This window comes from Anolis sagrei, chromosome 1 (genome assembly GCF_037176765.1).
Source record: "Anolis sagrei isolate rAnoSag1 chromosome 1, rAnoSag1.mat, whole genome shotgun sequence".
NCBI classification, from domain to species: domain Eukaryota; kingdom Metazoa; phylum Chordata; class Lepidosauria; order Squamata; family Dactyloidae; genus Anolis; species Anolis sagrei.
The window spans coordinates 105,720,407-105,735,443 of NC_090021.1; the positions used below are offsets into that span (position 1 = coordinate 105,720,407).

Consider the following 15,037-nt stretch of genomic DNA (forward strand, 5'->3'; position numbering starts at 1 on the left):
AAACCATTGTTCCATGTCCTAGTCTCCAGGGCAGCAGAAAATAATCCTTATCCCTTCTCCCTATGACTTCCCCTCACATATTTTATCCATGGTCCTCATCATGTCTCCTCTCAGCCTTCTCTTCTGCAGGCTAAACATGCCCAGCTTTTTCAACCGCTCTTCATTGCGGCTTGCCTTGATTTATATTGGAAATGCACTATAAAGTGGCCCTTGTTGCTGCTATATTGCTAAAACTCAGGTTTGTCTAAACTAGCAAAAACCTCAGATTAAAGGATAGCTATCTTCATGGTGTGCAGCTACTTCCAGTGAATCCAATGATTTTTTTTGTCTAAACCAACCTTGCCCTGCTTAAGGGAAAGACAAAGGATGTACCACATTTTCCAGCAAATTCTGGAGTATTGCATGGCTATGGGGCAGTCTGGACAGTTAGATCAGTGCAGGGAGAAAGGATATCAGAACAGGGCACCCACACAATCTCCATTCATTCTTCCTGATCATGCAGAGGTGCCTGCATAACAAAGTGATCTCCCTTCCTTCCTGGTCGTATGAGCATCTGCCGAAGTCATTCGTGTGACTAGGAAGGAGAAGGGAGGAATTGCCCCCTTTTAGATACTGGTCATGCTGCTGTCCTGTCCTGATGTCAGCCAAGGTGCCCATGATGACCAAGAACTTGCATGGAGAATGTACACCTCCTCCTAGCAACAGAGTGGCTATGTTCCTCAAATGTGTAAACAACAGCCTCCAACTCAGCACAGACATGCCAGATTTGGGGCATTTTCATACTGATGCAATCTGCCCAGTGTAGATGAGCCTCCAGTGATGGATCAGTGTTTCCAACAATCCTGTTCTGGGATATGAGTTCTTAGTTTAGGAAGAAGAAGTTCCTTACCCAAGATATAAACCTAGGATGATTGGATGTAGAACCAGAGATGATGTACTGTTTCATACTCACAACTTTTTCATATGATTGAGTGCAGATGTTGAGAAATTGTAAAATACTTGGTCAGCTGATATTTCTGGAAGCCTTCCATGATCTATATCCTAGAGTTTTAGCAGGCTGTGCTGACTGAAAAGTTGTCACATTGCTTTTCAACATTTTTACACATTTGGGAATCATTACATGATCACCAAATATTAAGTAAATATTTATGTGAGACTAATTTTCACAATTTATAATGTTCATGTGAGTAATTCTGCTAACAAAATGAGCATATTGACACAATTTAGTTGCAGAACAAACTTTTGTTGCTTAGTGTTGTTAAAATGTTGATTGTTGCAACTCAGTGAAGAAGCAGGCATCACACATTTCACCTACAAGCATTGTTTAAATTGTAGTGCTTGATAACTATGATAATGTCAGAGTACAATCCAGAGGCACATGCTCATTAGTAGCAAAGCCCATGAGTTATACAATGAAATGACCTTTCAGTAAGTTTCCCAGCTGAACCACGTATAACCTTTTAAGCTCTCTAAAAAGAGCTCCCTATACAACACTGAGGAGATGGACAATTAATGCAACTGTACAGCTTCAGCACAGCCATTGTCAGGAGCTCTAAACTTTTCAAGGTGGTGGAATCATGCAATTAAAAATCTTCAGTTGTTTTAATCTTCTGTAGCAGCCATTGGTCTGATTAAATTTTAAAATGGAGGAGATGAGATAGAATCGTGGGCGGGAGGGGAACGTTTTTTTTACAAAATGCATCTAGCAGAACTAGTTAGAGGAAGTTAATTACTGTTAATGTATTTTCCTACACTTTCCCCCTGATTATTCAGTCTTTTTATTGCATAGCCATGCATTATGTTCTTGCCATTCTGAAGCTGAATGAATGTTTATCTCTCATAAACGTGGGAGTCTGATTCAACACTGAGAAAGACAGAGGCATTATTGGGCATCACTGAGCTATAAATAAATAGCCTATTTAGATAGCTAGATAACCTTCTCTAACTTTGCAAAGATTTAATTAAATTTGATCTTTTCCCCTCTCTGCCAGGATTGCCTCACATACTTTCCCCGAAAGCCTACATAACTGACATCTGGGGTTATGAAGTCAGTCCTAGATGGCCTCGCAGATACGACCTTCAGAACAATTACGACAGATCTTCTTTACATGGGTTCTAACGATATCCAGTACGAAGATTTTAAAAGCGACATGGCTTCCAAGTTAGGATATTACCCACAGAAATTTCCTCTGTCTTCTTTTCGAGGTGATTTCCGACCTAAAATGACTGCAGGAGAAGATGCTGTTTTGGGCGTGCACCCGGCAGATCAGGTCAATCTTACAGATTTTTACAACAAGACTTTGTCAACCTTCAAGGAAAATGAGGATAATATACAGTGTGGAGATAACTTCATGGATATGGAGTGCTTTATGATTCTGAACCCAAGCCAACAGCTGGCCATTGCAGTACTTTCACTTACCCTAGGCACCTTCACTGTTCTGGAAAATCTCCTGGTCTTAGTTGTCATCCTGCATTCCCGAAGCCTTCGCTGTAGGCCTTCCTATCATTTCATCAGCAGCCTGGCAGTAGCTGATCTCCTTGGAAGTGTCATCTTTGTCTACAGTTTTGTTGACTTCCATGTTTTCCATCGAAAAGACAGTCCTAATGTTTTCTTGTTCAAATTAGGTGGAGTTACAGCTTCGTTCACAGCCTCAGTTGGCAGCCTTTTCCTCACTGCGATAGACAGGTACATATCTATACACAGGCCCTTATCCTACAAAAGGATTGTTACCCGATCAAAGGCCGTTGTAGCATTCTGTGTGATGTGGACGATTTCTATTGTAATAGCGGTCCTTCCTCTGCTTGGTTGGAACTGCAAAATGCTCAATTCTGTTTGTTCTGACATATTTCCACTGATTGACGAGAACTATCTGTTGTTCTGGATCGGTGTCACCACTGTACTCTTGCTTTTTATTGTTTATGCCTACATGTACATCCTCTGGAAGGCTCATAGCCATGCTGTCAGGATGATTCAGCGTGGCACTCAAAAGAGCATGATCATTCACACTTCAGAGGATGGTAAAGTGCAGCAGGTCTCCAGGCCTGAACAAACACGTATGGACATCAGGTTAGCCAAAACCTTAGTCCTCATTCTTGTGGTTTTGATCATCTGCTGGGGTCCTCTGCTTGCAATCATGCTCTACGATGTCTTTGGGAAGATGAACAAGCTTGTGAAGACTATCTTTGCCTTCTGCAGCATGCTGTGTCTCATGAATTCCACAGTGAACCCCATTATCTACGCTCTCAGGAGCCAGGACTTGAGACATGCTTTCAGGAGCATGTTTCCACCGTGTGTGGGGACTGCACAGCCTCTTGATAACAGCTTGGAGTCTGACTGCCAGCACAGACATGGTAACAACCCAGGTAATGTCCACAAGGCTGCTGAAAGGTGTATTAAAAACACAGTTAAGATTGCCAAAGTGACCATGTCTGTCTCCTCAGACACAACAGCAGAGGCATTGTAAACCAAAAGTCTCTCGGCATCATGAGAGCACAAAACAAGAGAAAGTAAGAGAAATTCATTACTATAGAAGTGTACGTTTTTCAGATGTTACCCCCCCCCCCTTTTCTTTTAAACAATTGTGTTTTGATGTTAGTTTTTTTTAGTTCAGAGCAGTATCCCCTTCCAGGTTTTAAAAAAATAAACAAGGACTTGGACCTGTATTTTCAAAAATAGGTTTTCTATTGACCAAACATCAATTGAGTGGTGATAACTAATCCTATTGCCATATATAAAAGCATCCAGTTGATCAATGAGGGGAAAAAATCTATAAACATATAGAAACTTACTGCAAATTGAGATGCGTACAACAATGTAATCAAAACCAACTATGTATAATTGTAGTTTTATTTCTGGTGTGAAATGCGTTGTTTGTAAGTAGATTTTCTCACCCCCGCCCCACCCCAAAAGCGGCAGTACTGGATTGTAAAAGTTTTGTACTACGTCTTGTGAGACCTATGATGTTTTATTGTCTGTTAATAATATTGTCTAAAAGTGATTAGGTAGACTTGCGTGAAAGTAATGTAAACTATGTGATGATGTAAAACCCTCCTTCTACCATGAAAGTACTTCCTGTATTTTGAAGAAGTCCTATGAGGTATTTTGGAATTTTTACATTCTTAGTGGTTTTTAGTGAACTTCAAAGGAAAGGCTTTGTATTTCTTCTGCTCACGTTTGAAATCCCTGTTAAGTTTTGAAACTCTTGTAAATACAGAAATAACAGCAACTTGGGGTACTTACACTAACTTTGCAAAAGAAAAAGAAACACCGGTTTAGATGAGGAAAGAACAGCTTTACTCTAATGGATAGTTGGTTTCTTGTTGGAAACCAAAAGGGAAGGCGTTCGGCCACTGGTAACTTTTGTTGGTTTGTTGCTAATGCTGGAACTCCGAAGACAACACGTGTCCTATTAAACACACAAAGTTATCACTGTGATGTATACTTGAAATGTGTTACATTCTTGAGTCCCACGTTTTAATTTATTTGAAACTTGGGATGCCAAATATCAGTCTTCGGAAGCAAGAGGATGAAGTATAAGTATTAGACTTTTTAACATGTGTATATATAATTAAGTGGTATCTGTATATTTGTGTGTGCTGTGTATATATACCAAGTAAGTGTTACATTGATGTTATTAAGATAAGACAATTGTGACCAAATGTTTTCAATCTTTTTCTTGTTGCATTCTTTGCACATAAATTCTGTTTCTAAAAAGTGAGTTCTTCCAATCAATCAATAATAAAAATACATAACATTTTAACATAAATCCATACTAAAACCCCAATCTTATAAACAACAAAAATGACACATTTGTATTAGTAGCAGCCATATTAGTTAAGGAGGTCATTGTGCTATGGCACTTAGTGATTAATTGATTTGTTGTTTTTAGCCCTAGGCTTTCCAAAATGATTGGAAGAATACTATCACTGTGAACAGGTGCATGAAACTTAAAGAAGCATTCATAAGTGTTAGAATTAGACTGGAATTAAGCAACATGGCAGAGAAACTGTTCAAGATGCACCAAATCTCTGTAAAAATTAAGGATGCAGAAGATGAAAACTGAACTACCATTGCATTTGAAGAATCATTATAAATATTTATCCATTATTTATATTATATCAGTCTGAAAACAAGGTCACCCTGATCAAACAAAAACTTCCAATCTGTTATACCTTTTTTAATCAATGAGGGACTGCAGCATAGGAAGTTTCAGCATAGGAAGTTTCCCATTCTGGATCCCTGTTTCTTATATCCTTGGACAATTTATACTGTTCTTGTTTCTAAGTTGGGCATTGAAATCTGTGCCAGAAGCAACCTGAGAAACTGCAAGTCGCTTCTAGTATGAGAGAATTGGCCGTCTGCAAGGACGTTGCCCAAGAGACACCCAGATGTTTTACCATCCTGTGGGAGGCTTCTCTTAAAGCATTAAAAAGTGCAGAAAAACAAATAAAGAACAACAAATGCAAACATGAAGGCAAGAATCCCCAATAGTCCTTCCAAGACAGGCACCTTCCAGGCATTAGTGTGACACCAGAAAGCATGCCAGGGCTCCCCCTCCCTCCCTCCCTCCCTCCCTCTGACAGGTGAACAGAAGGCAGCTGCTCTGAGGTCTAGCTGGCCTCCCGTTTCTTCTGCAGGAGAGTGCAATCTTGCCGCACCACCACGCAAATGAAGAGGCCACACATGTGATTTGGCTAACTAAGGGAAACTTTTATTACTGTTACCTATCAATAATCAATAATTCCACCCCACCCCCAATCTAATCACTGAATACACTCTGGACCTGGCTATGAACTTGGCCGTAAACTTGACCCTGAACTTGGCAATGAACTTGGTGGGGGTAATTCTGTTTCCAGAATTATTCATGTCAAATTTCTAATTCCCCGGTCCACTCTAATTCGCCCTTCCCTCTTTTATTTACATCATAGGGACAAGTTACAGTTGCTGGTCTACCAATATGGGTGCCTTGGTTCTGCATTTAATTCAATGTGTAGCTTTACATATGCAGTTGGAGGCAATTCAGACACTAGAGATGTAGCCAGTCCCAATTCAGTTGAGAAGGAGAAGAGATGAGGGTGCATTCATTTTACTTTGACTAGTTGCTGGATCTTCATGGTCCGAATTCTCTTCTTCCTAGTAAATTGCAGAAGCCACACTCCAGGCATTGACAGCTGTCAGATATGAGGTTGTTTTGGATGGAGTGGAATGACACGAGAATATCCTTCTGCCAAAAATACACAAAGAAATGTGCATACTCATAAATCACTAGCAGGCCACAGCCATTGACTGCTCCTTGTCAGAGATTCTGGGGAATCTTCAGTTTCTGTTGGGAGACAAAAACACAGGGCAGTGGAAGAGATACACAGTAGAAATAATGTGGCCCTTAAGATGCTTTGGATAGTAACTCCTAGCATTCCTCACTCTTGGCTATGCTTGTTAAGGCTGCAGGATTTGTAAACCAGAAGCCTACGTCTTGTAAGCCTCATGGTCCCCATCCCTAGTGTAACTCCGTGTTCAGCTATACAAGGTAGCCAGTCACCTACAGAATGTAAAAAACTCTTTCCTGGTGAAAACATTGCCTAACCTACTAGTTAATCTGTCCTGTGAAATAGAACTAAGTAGAGCAAGATGAAATGGAGAATAGTTTCTGTTTTGGGTAAACATATTGTCAAACAGTACCTGAGAGCAGGATTACTGCTTTTGCTAGAGACATGGTATGACAATTCATGGGAGCAGGGGGAGAAATATTTCAAATCAGACTGTGCCCCACTACTTGTTCAAAACAAAGGGGAGGATATGTCGTTATTTCTGCTATGAGGGCAGCTGTGTATTATGGATGGGGCTTTCCTTCCACTGAAGGCAGTCCAGCAGAAGAGGTCAAGGTGGCCACCCAGCTCTCCAGACCTATTGAAACCTACCCACAATTTATGCTTGAACTAGTTTGTTTGATCTTGGTTGTTCCTTTTAGTAAGAGTGGGAATTCCCACTCTTTTAATGGTAGTACCAGATGATTAGTTAAGTATCTCCTGAGACTGAATGTTCTGGGCTTAATTCAAGATTACCTTAGTTGCAACACCTGTTCAGAAGGATATCTACAAGCAGCGAGGTAGCAGTAATGTGGTGGGAATATATTGCGCAATAAGAATTTTGAATGTGAGAATTTACTCCAATAAGAATTCTGCGGCCTTCCATTAAATGTTCCCTCAGACTCCAAAATTCTAGCAGTGCAGTAATAATTCAGTTTAACATTTAAGAGACACACTCGATGCATCCAAAGCAAAGGGGCAGGCAAGGCAAAGAGTTCTACATGTGAATAATGTTCAGTGTCTGATTCTCTGCAATTCTAGAAATTTGGGGACCAAAAACAAATTAATTGGGATGGAAGAATTCCTCTTGGGATACAATCTCTTCATTTTACCCCCACCAAAAGTTCTCCTCTAACTATGAGGCATAATGGCGCACAAAGACACGACAGAATGGGCTATTACAAGGAATGGAAGGACCTATCCTACCTTCTCAGGTCTGTCCAGCCCCCACCTTTCCCATTAGTCATTCACGTTGTGTTTCAGGTGTGCAAACACTGAGGAAGTAACAACAACAAAGACTCCTGTTATTCCTCTACACCAGTGGCTCTCAACCTGTGGGTTCCCAGATGTTTTGGTGTTCAACTCCCAGAAATCCTAACAGCTGATAAACTGGTTGGGATTTCTGGGACTTGTAGGCCAAAACACCTGGGGACCCACAGGTTGAGAACCACTGCTCTACATGCTGCTGCTATGTCCACTGTGGGCTATATATATTGTAACTCTTCCTTTAACCATCAAACATCAAGCAGATAAGAAAATCCAAAAGACAATGGAAGGGTAAATCCAGAGCCATTTCTTTAAATGTCTTTTTGTGACTTTAGTTGTTACTTGTATGGGTTTCTGTTTGTGTATCTAAGATCTTAACTTTATGTAATTAAAATAAACTATGGGACAATGGGGCTGTCTTGGCACTAAATATGGTGCTTATTGATATAATAAGAAACAACATCCTGTGAAATACTATAATGTAGTGTTCAATATATTTCATTTACATATGTGCAGTTTTTTTGTTTTAATTTTTTTTAAAAAAAAAACTTGTATAACTGTGGATATTGTCCTACCACCATTTCTCAACTCATCTAGCTATGAAGACCCTTCAAAATGAATGCTAAATATAACTGCTGTTAGATACTCCACTGCTTTACTTTAGATACTTTAGCTTTCTCCTCAAGGCTGTAAAAATGCTTAGGAAGGTATATTCAGTACAAACTTCCACTCTCATCCCTTCAAAGCAATGCAATTAGTGCAAGACTACTCTCCTTTCAACAAATAATATTATGTATATTATAGAGCTTAAAATGTACTCACATATTCCAGTTTTCATTTCTGGTCTCTTTCAATTAAGGCTTTTCTGCAAACTATATCACTATTAACTGGGCCATTGAAGCGTCTTGTGGCCCATGTTTCTCTCTTTAAAATATTATTTTCCTTGTATCTGCTTCTTCCTGGGCTGAGAACAAAACAAAACAAAACAGGGCACTGCTGGCCATTCATGGCACCATGCAAGCTTCTTACCTTGGTTGCCCTAGCAGATGCCCAAAGGCATGGTTATGTATATATGTGTGTAGGATGAGATTGCAATCAGTCCTCCAAATTTGCTAAGGTTAGACGCACATGGCCCGTATGAAAGTGAAAAACTATCAATAAAGAAATTGTTATTTTCTATGTGAGAGAACATCCCTCATGGAATTTCTTGGGGCCTTTCCACACACAGCCTTATATCCCAGAATATCAAGGCACATTGATATCAATCGCACATTTTCTGAGTGTGGACTCAGATAACCCAGTTCAAAGCAGATATTGTGGGATTTTCTGCCTTGATATTCTGAGATTCATGACTGTGTGGAAGGGTCCCAGGTCTTCCAGAACAACACTATAGCCAATTTCCACTGGAAGCTGACTATTGAATTGCATTGGAGGATTTAGAAATTCCTAGAGGTGTTCTCTCAAGAAATCTCTAGGTCGCCTGGCATGATGGGGAAGTTGACCATAGAATCAGAGTGGAAGACCTAAAGATTCTTAGAAAAATGTGTTGTCGAAGGCCAGAATCACTGGGATCCATTCCACACAGCCCTATATCCCAGTATCATGGCAGAAAATCCCACAATATTTGCTTTGAACTGGGATATCTAAGTCCACACTCAGATAATGTGGGATTTCCTGCCTTGATATTCTAAGATATAGGGCTGTGTGGAAGGGCCCTTGAGTTTTCTTAGAACAGTTCTAATCCAATCAGTGAATTATCCACAAACATCAGATCGGCAAATGTGGAGGGAGGACTGTACCGACTACTTACTGCACACCTGACTAGACCCCACTGCCCTGACTATTTCTCCCCTTGCGCTGCCCTATCTCCAGTGAATGTCCTGCTCTGACCTTCCATAGTGCATGAGTCATCTCCTGGTCACTGCTGGAGACTGAACACTCATCTCAGTGAGCTTCACACTGACCCAACAAGATAATTCTCATGTCCATTTGCAGCACAGAAAACTGTATTTCTTCATTTTGGAACTCTTTAACTACAGCAAGAAACCTTCCTTTAGATAAAGCTATTTCCAATTGTCCATGTTCCCTTGGTAATAGCCTAGCAGCTTATCCACACACTGCTTTATAGTCAGCCACCCACTCTCATGAAATGAGTAGCTCCATAGCTAAAACAATTCTGTGTATTTATTAACTTGACGTGTTGTGTATATCTGTACCAGAGACCATCTGTATTATGTGCAAGTTAGATTCTCCACCACCTTAATGTATATTTGTATATTACCTCCTCAATGCTGTGCAATCACTATGGATTTCTTTTTATTGCACTGATCAAAATGCCTCTTGTATGATAAATAAAACCTTTTCTGTGGTGAATGTATGTAAATAAAAAAATTAAAAATCATTTCAAATGTCAGCTATACAAGCAGTGGCCTAACTCAAATCCAAGTCTGTAATTGTAAAATAGAACATCAGTTAAGTTGCTGTAACATCAGGAAAAGATTCTAGGGATGCAATGACAGAGAAAGGAAAGTCTTTCTTTATGATAATAAGAAATAGCAAAGTTGGATTTCTGTAGCTTTTTATTTCCATTGTTTCCAAGTGGAAAGCCTATCTCTTTTAATGTCTGTAAATCTAACATTATTACTTTCTCTTTGAAGTATATTGTATTGTTCGATGTTTGTTTGAGCTGGTAACTAACATCCTTGCAACTGCTGCAATATGTTTCTGTTGGCAACTTGTATATTACTTTGTACACAAGTACTGGTAAGACTGTCATTAAAAGTAGCTTCTGCCATTAAACTACCTATAGCGGAATAGTACTTCTGTAATATTACCAATGTAGTACTATCATACCATATTTTCTTTCTCCAGTGTAATTAAATTGTTATTTATTCAAAGTACAAGTGTCCTGTTTGTTTGAATCTGAAACTACTCTACATTTCCGTTGAGATGGTCTCGTAAAACTGCTTGTTTAAAACCTCTGTCCAGGTTGTTGTTATTTTTATTTGTGCCTTTCCATGAAGCATAAGAAGCCTTTTTAAACAAAAACATTGACAACAAGGTAATAAAATCACATCAAACCTTCTGTTGCCATTCAAAACTGATTCTCTTTACCAAATCCTGTCCTACACTTCTAATTTCAAAGATATGTGAAACTATCATTTCTTCTCTAGGTATTTCTCTCTACCTCAAGCTGAGATTGCATGTGCAGGAAACATCTGTATTAAGACATATAATGTCCACAAATCCAGGAATTGTCCCATTAAGGTAAAGATAAAGGTTTCCCTTCAACACTAAGTTTAGTTGAGTCCAACTGGTGGTTGGTGCTCTTCTCCATTTCTATGCTGAAGAGCCAGCATTGTCCGTAGATGCCTCCAAAGTCATGAGGCTGGCATGATTGCATGGAGCACCATTACCTTCCAGCAGAAACAGTACCTATTGATCTACTCATATTTGCATGTTTTTAAACTGCTAGGTTGGCAGAAGCTGGGGCTTAAAATGGGGGCTCACCCTGCTCCGCAGATTTGAACTGCCAACCTTCTGGTCAGCAAGTTCTGCAATTTAGCAGTTTAACTCACTGCACCACAAGGACCCCTGATTGTCCAATTAGTAACTGTTTTGTCTTACGTTCATTTTGATCCTATCAATGTACCTCCTTAATCTGGTTTTAAAAGCAGAGAGATTTGACTTAATTGTGCATGGATCCTAATTGAAAGGCATAGAGAGCAGCTATTTATTGTGCATCCATCTGGTCTAAGTAGTGCTCATCATATTCCCCATCCAAAGCAGAGTTAGGCTAGCTATTGTGTCTCCATGCCGTGCAATTACTGCTCATAATAGCCCACAGGACTCAATTGCTAAGCAGCTTGATACTGGTTCCCTGTTCAGTGCACTTCACTTCATTATGCAACATCTTGCAAGATGCACCATTGTTTTGTTTCATTGCTGTTGTTGATCTAAAATTGCCCCCTTTATATCTGAAGCATCATTAGAAGTCTGAGGGAAACCCCAGTTTTGACTGTCATCTGGCAGATTCATATATTACGCCAAAGGTGGGCAAGAAACGAGTAGCTACTAGCAATGTCTCTTGCAGCAGATCTCTGGGTAATTTGTAGCAGATTAGCACAGATTTCTGATTCACCAATGTTTAACAATATCAGCAACAAAATGATTCCTCCCTCCCACCACGAGACAGCTGAAAGGAGCTTGAGAGAAATGGAAGTGTGTTTTTTGTCTAGGAGGACTGTAAGTTCTATTCATTTCTGGCACTCGATAAATTCCTGGGCTCAGAATTGTTTGATTCTAAGCAAATGTTCTCTGCTCTAACCTTCAATATAAATGGATCTCGGCAAGAAAAGAAAAGTTATGCAAGTCTGATTTCTGCTGACCCATGTTACAGCATTTCTGTCCTTGAAAGGCAGATGGAAACAGGTATGGTTATTTCTGCAAAAATTATAGAGCTTCACACTATGTATCTCTGGGTATTTGATATTGTGGGTAATCAACAATCTCAGCATTCCTCCCAATCTGCAAAAATAGATCAGTGGTTCCCAATCTTTTTTTTGACCAGAGACCACTTTGACCAGGGAACACTTGACCAGGGACTGCTTGACCAAGGATCACTTTAACCAGGTATCACTTGACCAGGGACTACTTAACCAAGGACCACTTTGACCAGGGACTACTATCCAACATTAGTACTGAAAGGCTTATGAATCAGTTTTTGGTCAACTTTAGATTTGGTTTGGGTTGCTGATTCAGAAAATTGCATTAGATAGACCACATCAGCTCTAGTTTCTGATGCAAAACATATGCGATGGTCAGCGACAGAGAAGGAGCAGAAATAAATAAAGAGGAAGGAGGCTTGCAGACCAGATTTTCATCCTCACGGCCCACTGGTAGTCCACGGCCCACAGGTTAAGAACCACTGAACTAGATAAGTCTACATATCCTCCTTTATATGTGTTTGACTCTTGAGTTCGTATGAGCAAAACCAAACATTATATAGGAAAATATTTGTTAAATGAAGAAGATTCTCTTGGCTTAGATGTCAGTGTGCTGATGAATGCTCTAGTTCCTGAAAATTAAAGAACTGGGCCCAAGGTGATGAAGCTCATCTCCCAAATAGGCTGTGCACATCATATAACTCCTTTAAAGTTAGGATTAAAGTGCAGACAGGATGCATCTTCCCTGTAGAATTAATGTAGTTTGAGACCACTATAACTGCTGCATTTCAATGGGAGTTGAAGTTTTACAAGACCTTTAGCCTTCTCTGCCAAAGAGTGCCTGTGCCTCACACAACTACGATCTCACAGGATTCCATGGCATAGACCAGGGGTCCTCAAACTAAAGCCCAGGGGCCTGATGCGGCCCTCCAAGGTCATTTACCCGGCCCTCGCTCAGGGTCAATCTAAGTCTGAAATTACTTGAAAGCACACAACAACAACAACAACAACAACAACATTAGATAGACCACATCAGCTCTATCATCAGCCAGAAGCAGGCCCACATTTCCCACTGAAATACAAATAAGTTTATATTTGTTAACATTGTTCCTCATTTTAATTATTGTATTGTTCATAAGTTTTTTTTTACACTACAAATAAGGTATGTGCAACGTGCATAGGAATTCATTCTTTTTTTTTTCAAATTATAATCCAGCCCTCCAACAGTTTGTGGACCTGTGACCTGGCCCTCTGTTTAAAAAGTTTGTGGACCCCTGGCAAAGAGCAATGGCAGTTCAAGTGATGTCAAATTGTATTCTACAGTGTCAATACACTCTGGTTTACCAGCCCAGATAAACTCCGGGTTACCAGACACTTACCTTCCCTGGTGACTCTGTCATAGAAGGAAGTGTAGCAGAAGGAAGGTGGTGTTTTCCCTTTTCCTGTCTGCTGTTCTTTTTCTTCTGTTTTTTCAGGAACATCAGAAAAGATATTGAGTCCCCATGGGAAGAAAGTAATTGAGTAGGTTTTTTTTTTCTCGTGCCAGGAACTACTTGAGAAACTGCAAGTTGTTTCTGGTGTGAGAGAATTGGCTGCCTGCAAGGACGTTGTCCAGGGGACGCCTGGATGTTTTGATGTTTTACCATCCTTGTGGGAGGCTTCTCTCATGTCCCCGCATGGGGAGCTGGAGCTGACAGAGGGAGCTCATCCATGCTCTCCCCAAATTCAAACCTCTGACCTGTTGATCTTCAGTCCTGCCAGCATGAGGGTTTAAGCCATTGGGCCAATGGGGGCTCCTATTGGGCTTCGATTGGGTGAGGAATGGAGCAATTTGGAACAGGTAAACAGAGAGGAGGAAGGAAAAAGATTTAAACAGCCTCAGTTTTTTCTTTCCTTTGTCCTACAAAAACTGGTTCTTGGCAAATAGCAACAAGTCAGGATAATGTCGACTTTAGCCCATAAAATACTTCTCTGTCATAGAATTTGATCTTTCTTTAATATCTCCAGAAACACATGAAGGCAGTAAATTAGGGAAAGTTATTCATGAAATTGGGTGATCCCATGATCTGGATTCTTCCACAAATCTAGTCTCTGCTCACATGATTATCTTTGGACAAGCTGCCTATTGGTACACTCCCAAGAGCCATCTTCCACGGGGAAAATAAAGTGGAACTGGGCATCAATTAAACCAATGTTCTAAAATACCACATTAAAGCAAAGTTTTTAAATCGTCTGGTCAGTCATATGGGGAAAGCTATTTTACAAGCTTCCAGCACTGAAATCTTCCAAGTGACGACAATGTGTGATGGCAGATGCAGGAAATGTCACAAGTAAAATATTATGCAAGAAGACAGCGAGCCAAATAATTTCTCTAACATATGTACTACACACGTAACTCTGTACTGAGAGCGCTTTGTAACTTATATATGGCAAATGTGCAGTGTAGTTATTGTAAAAAGTAAAAATAAAAATCCATCCTGCCCCCTTTGATATTGCAGGTGAAATTGTAACATTGTTACAGATGGTTTCTAGAGCAACCCATGTTGCAATCTGGCACTGCAGCCTCACTTGCTCGAAGCTTAGGACACTCACAGTACTATAAAATAAGGGAACCATATGACAATGCTATTGTGAGAGTGGCATTCCTGTGACACTACTGTCCCACAGCTCAGTGGTACAGAACAAGCTTTGGATTTAAATACTTCTAACTTAACCCTAGAATCTTACATTAATATGATCTATTTTTAAGGTCCTACTGCAACTTTGGGAAGCTGCTAACAGTGGGAACAAATAACACGGCTAGTTGCACCATTTTTTCCATATCACTGGGTTGTTGTGAGTTTTTAGAGCTGTATGACCATGTTCCAGAAGCATTCTCTCCTGACGTTTCGCCTGCATCTATGGCAGGCATCCTCGGAGGTTGTGAGATCGGTTTTCTAGATTATTTAGAAAGGATGCACTGGCTGGGAGGATTATCATATATAGCCACATATAAATTGACTTATGTATGTGAAGGGCAG

At 40.1% G+C, this 15,037-nt stretch overlaps 1 protein-coding gene across 1 annotated transcript in view; it reads left to right on the forward strand.

The window, feature by feature from the left end:
- The window catches only part of CNR1 (cannabinoid receptor 1), a 37,513-nt gene extending 27,044 nt beyond the window's left edge, over window positions 1-10,469 (forward strand). Inside the window, exon 2 of the mRNA XM_060753012.2 lies at window positions 1,992-10,469. Coding sequence (XP_060608995.1) covers window positions 2,043-3,464 — 1,422 coding nt within the window. The 5' untranslated portion in view covers window positions 1,992-2,042 and the 3' untranslated portion in view covers window positions 3,465-10,469. The remainder of the gene's footprint in view (window positions 1-1,991) is intronic.
- The last annotated feature ends 4,568 nt before the right edge of the window (window positions 10,470-15,037 follow it).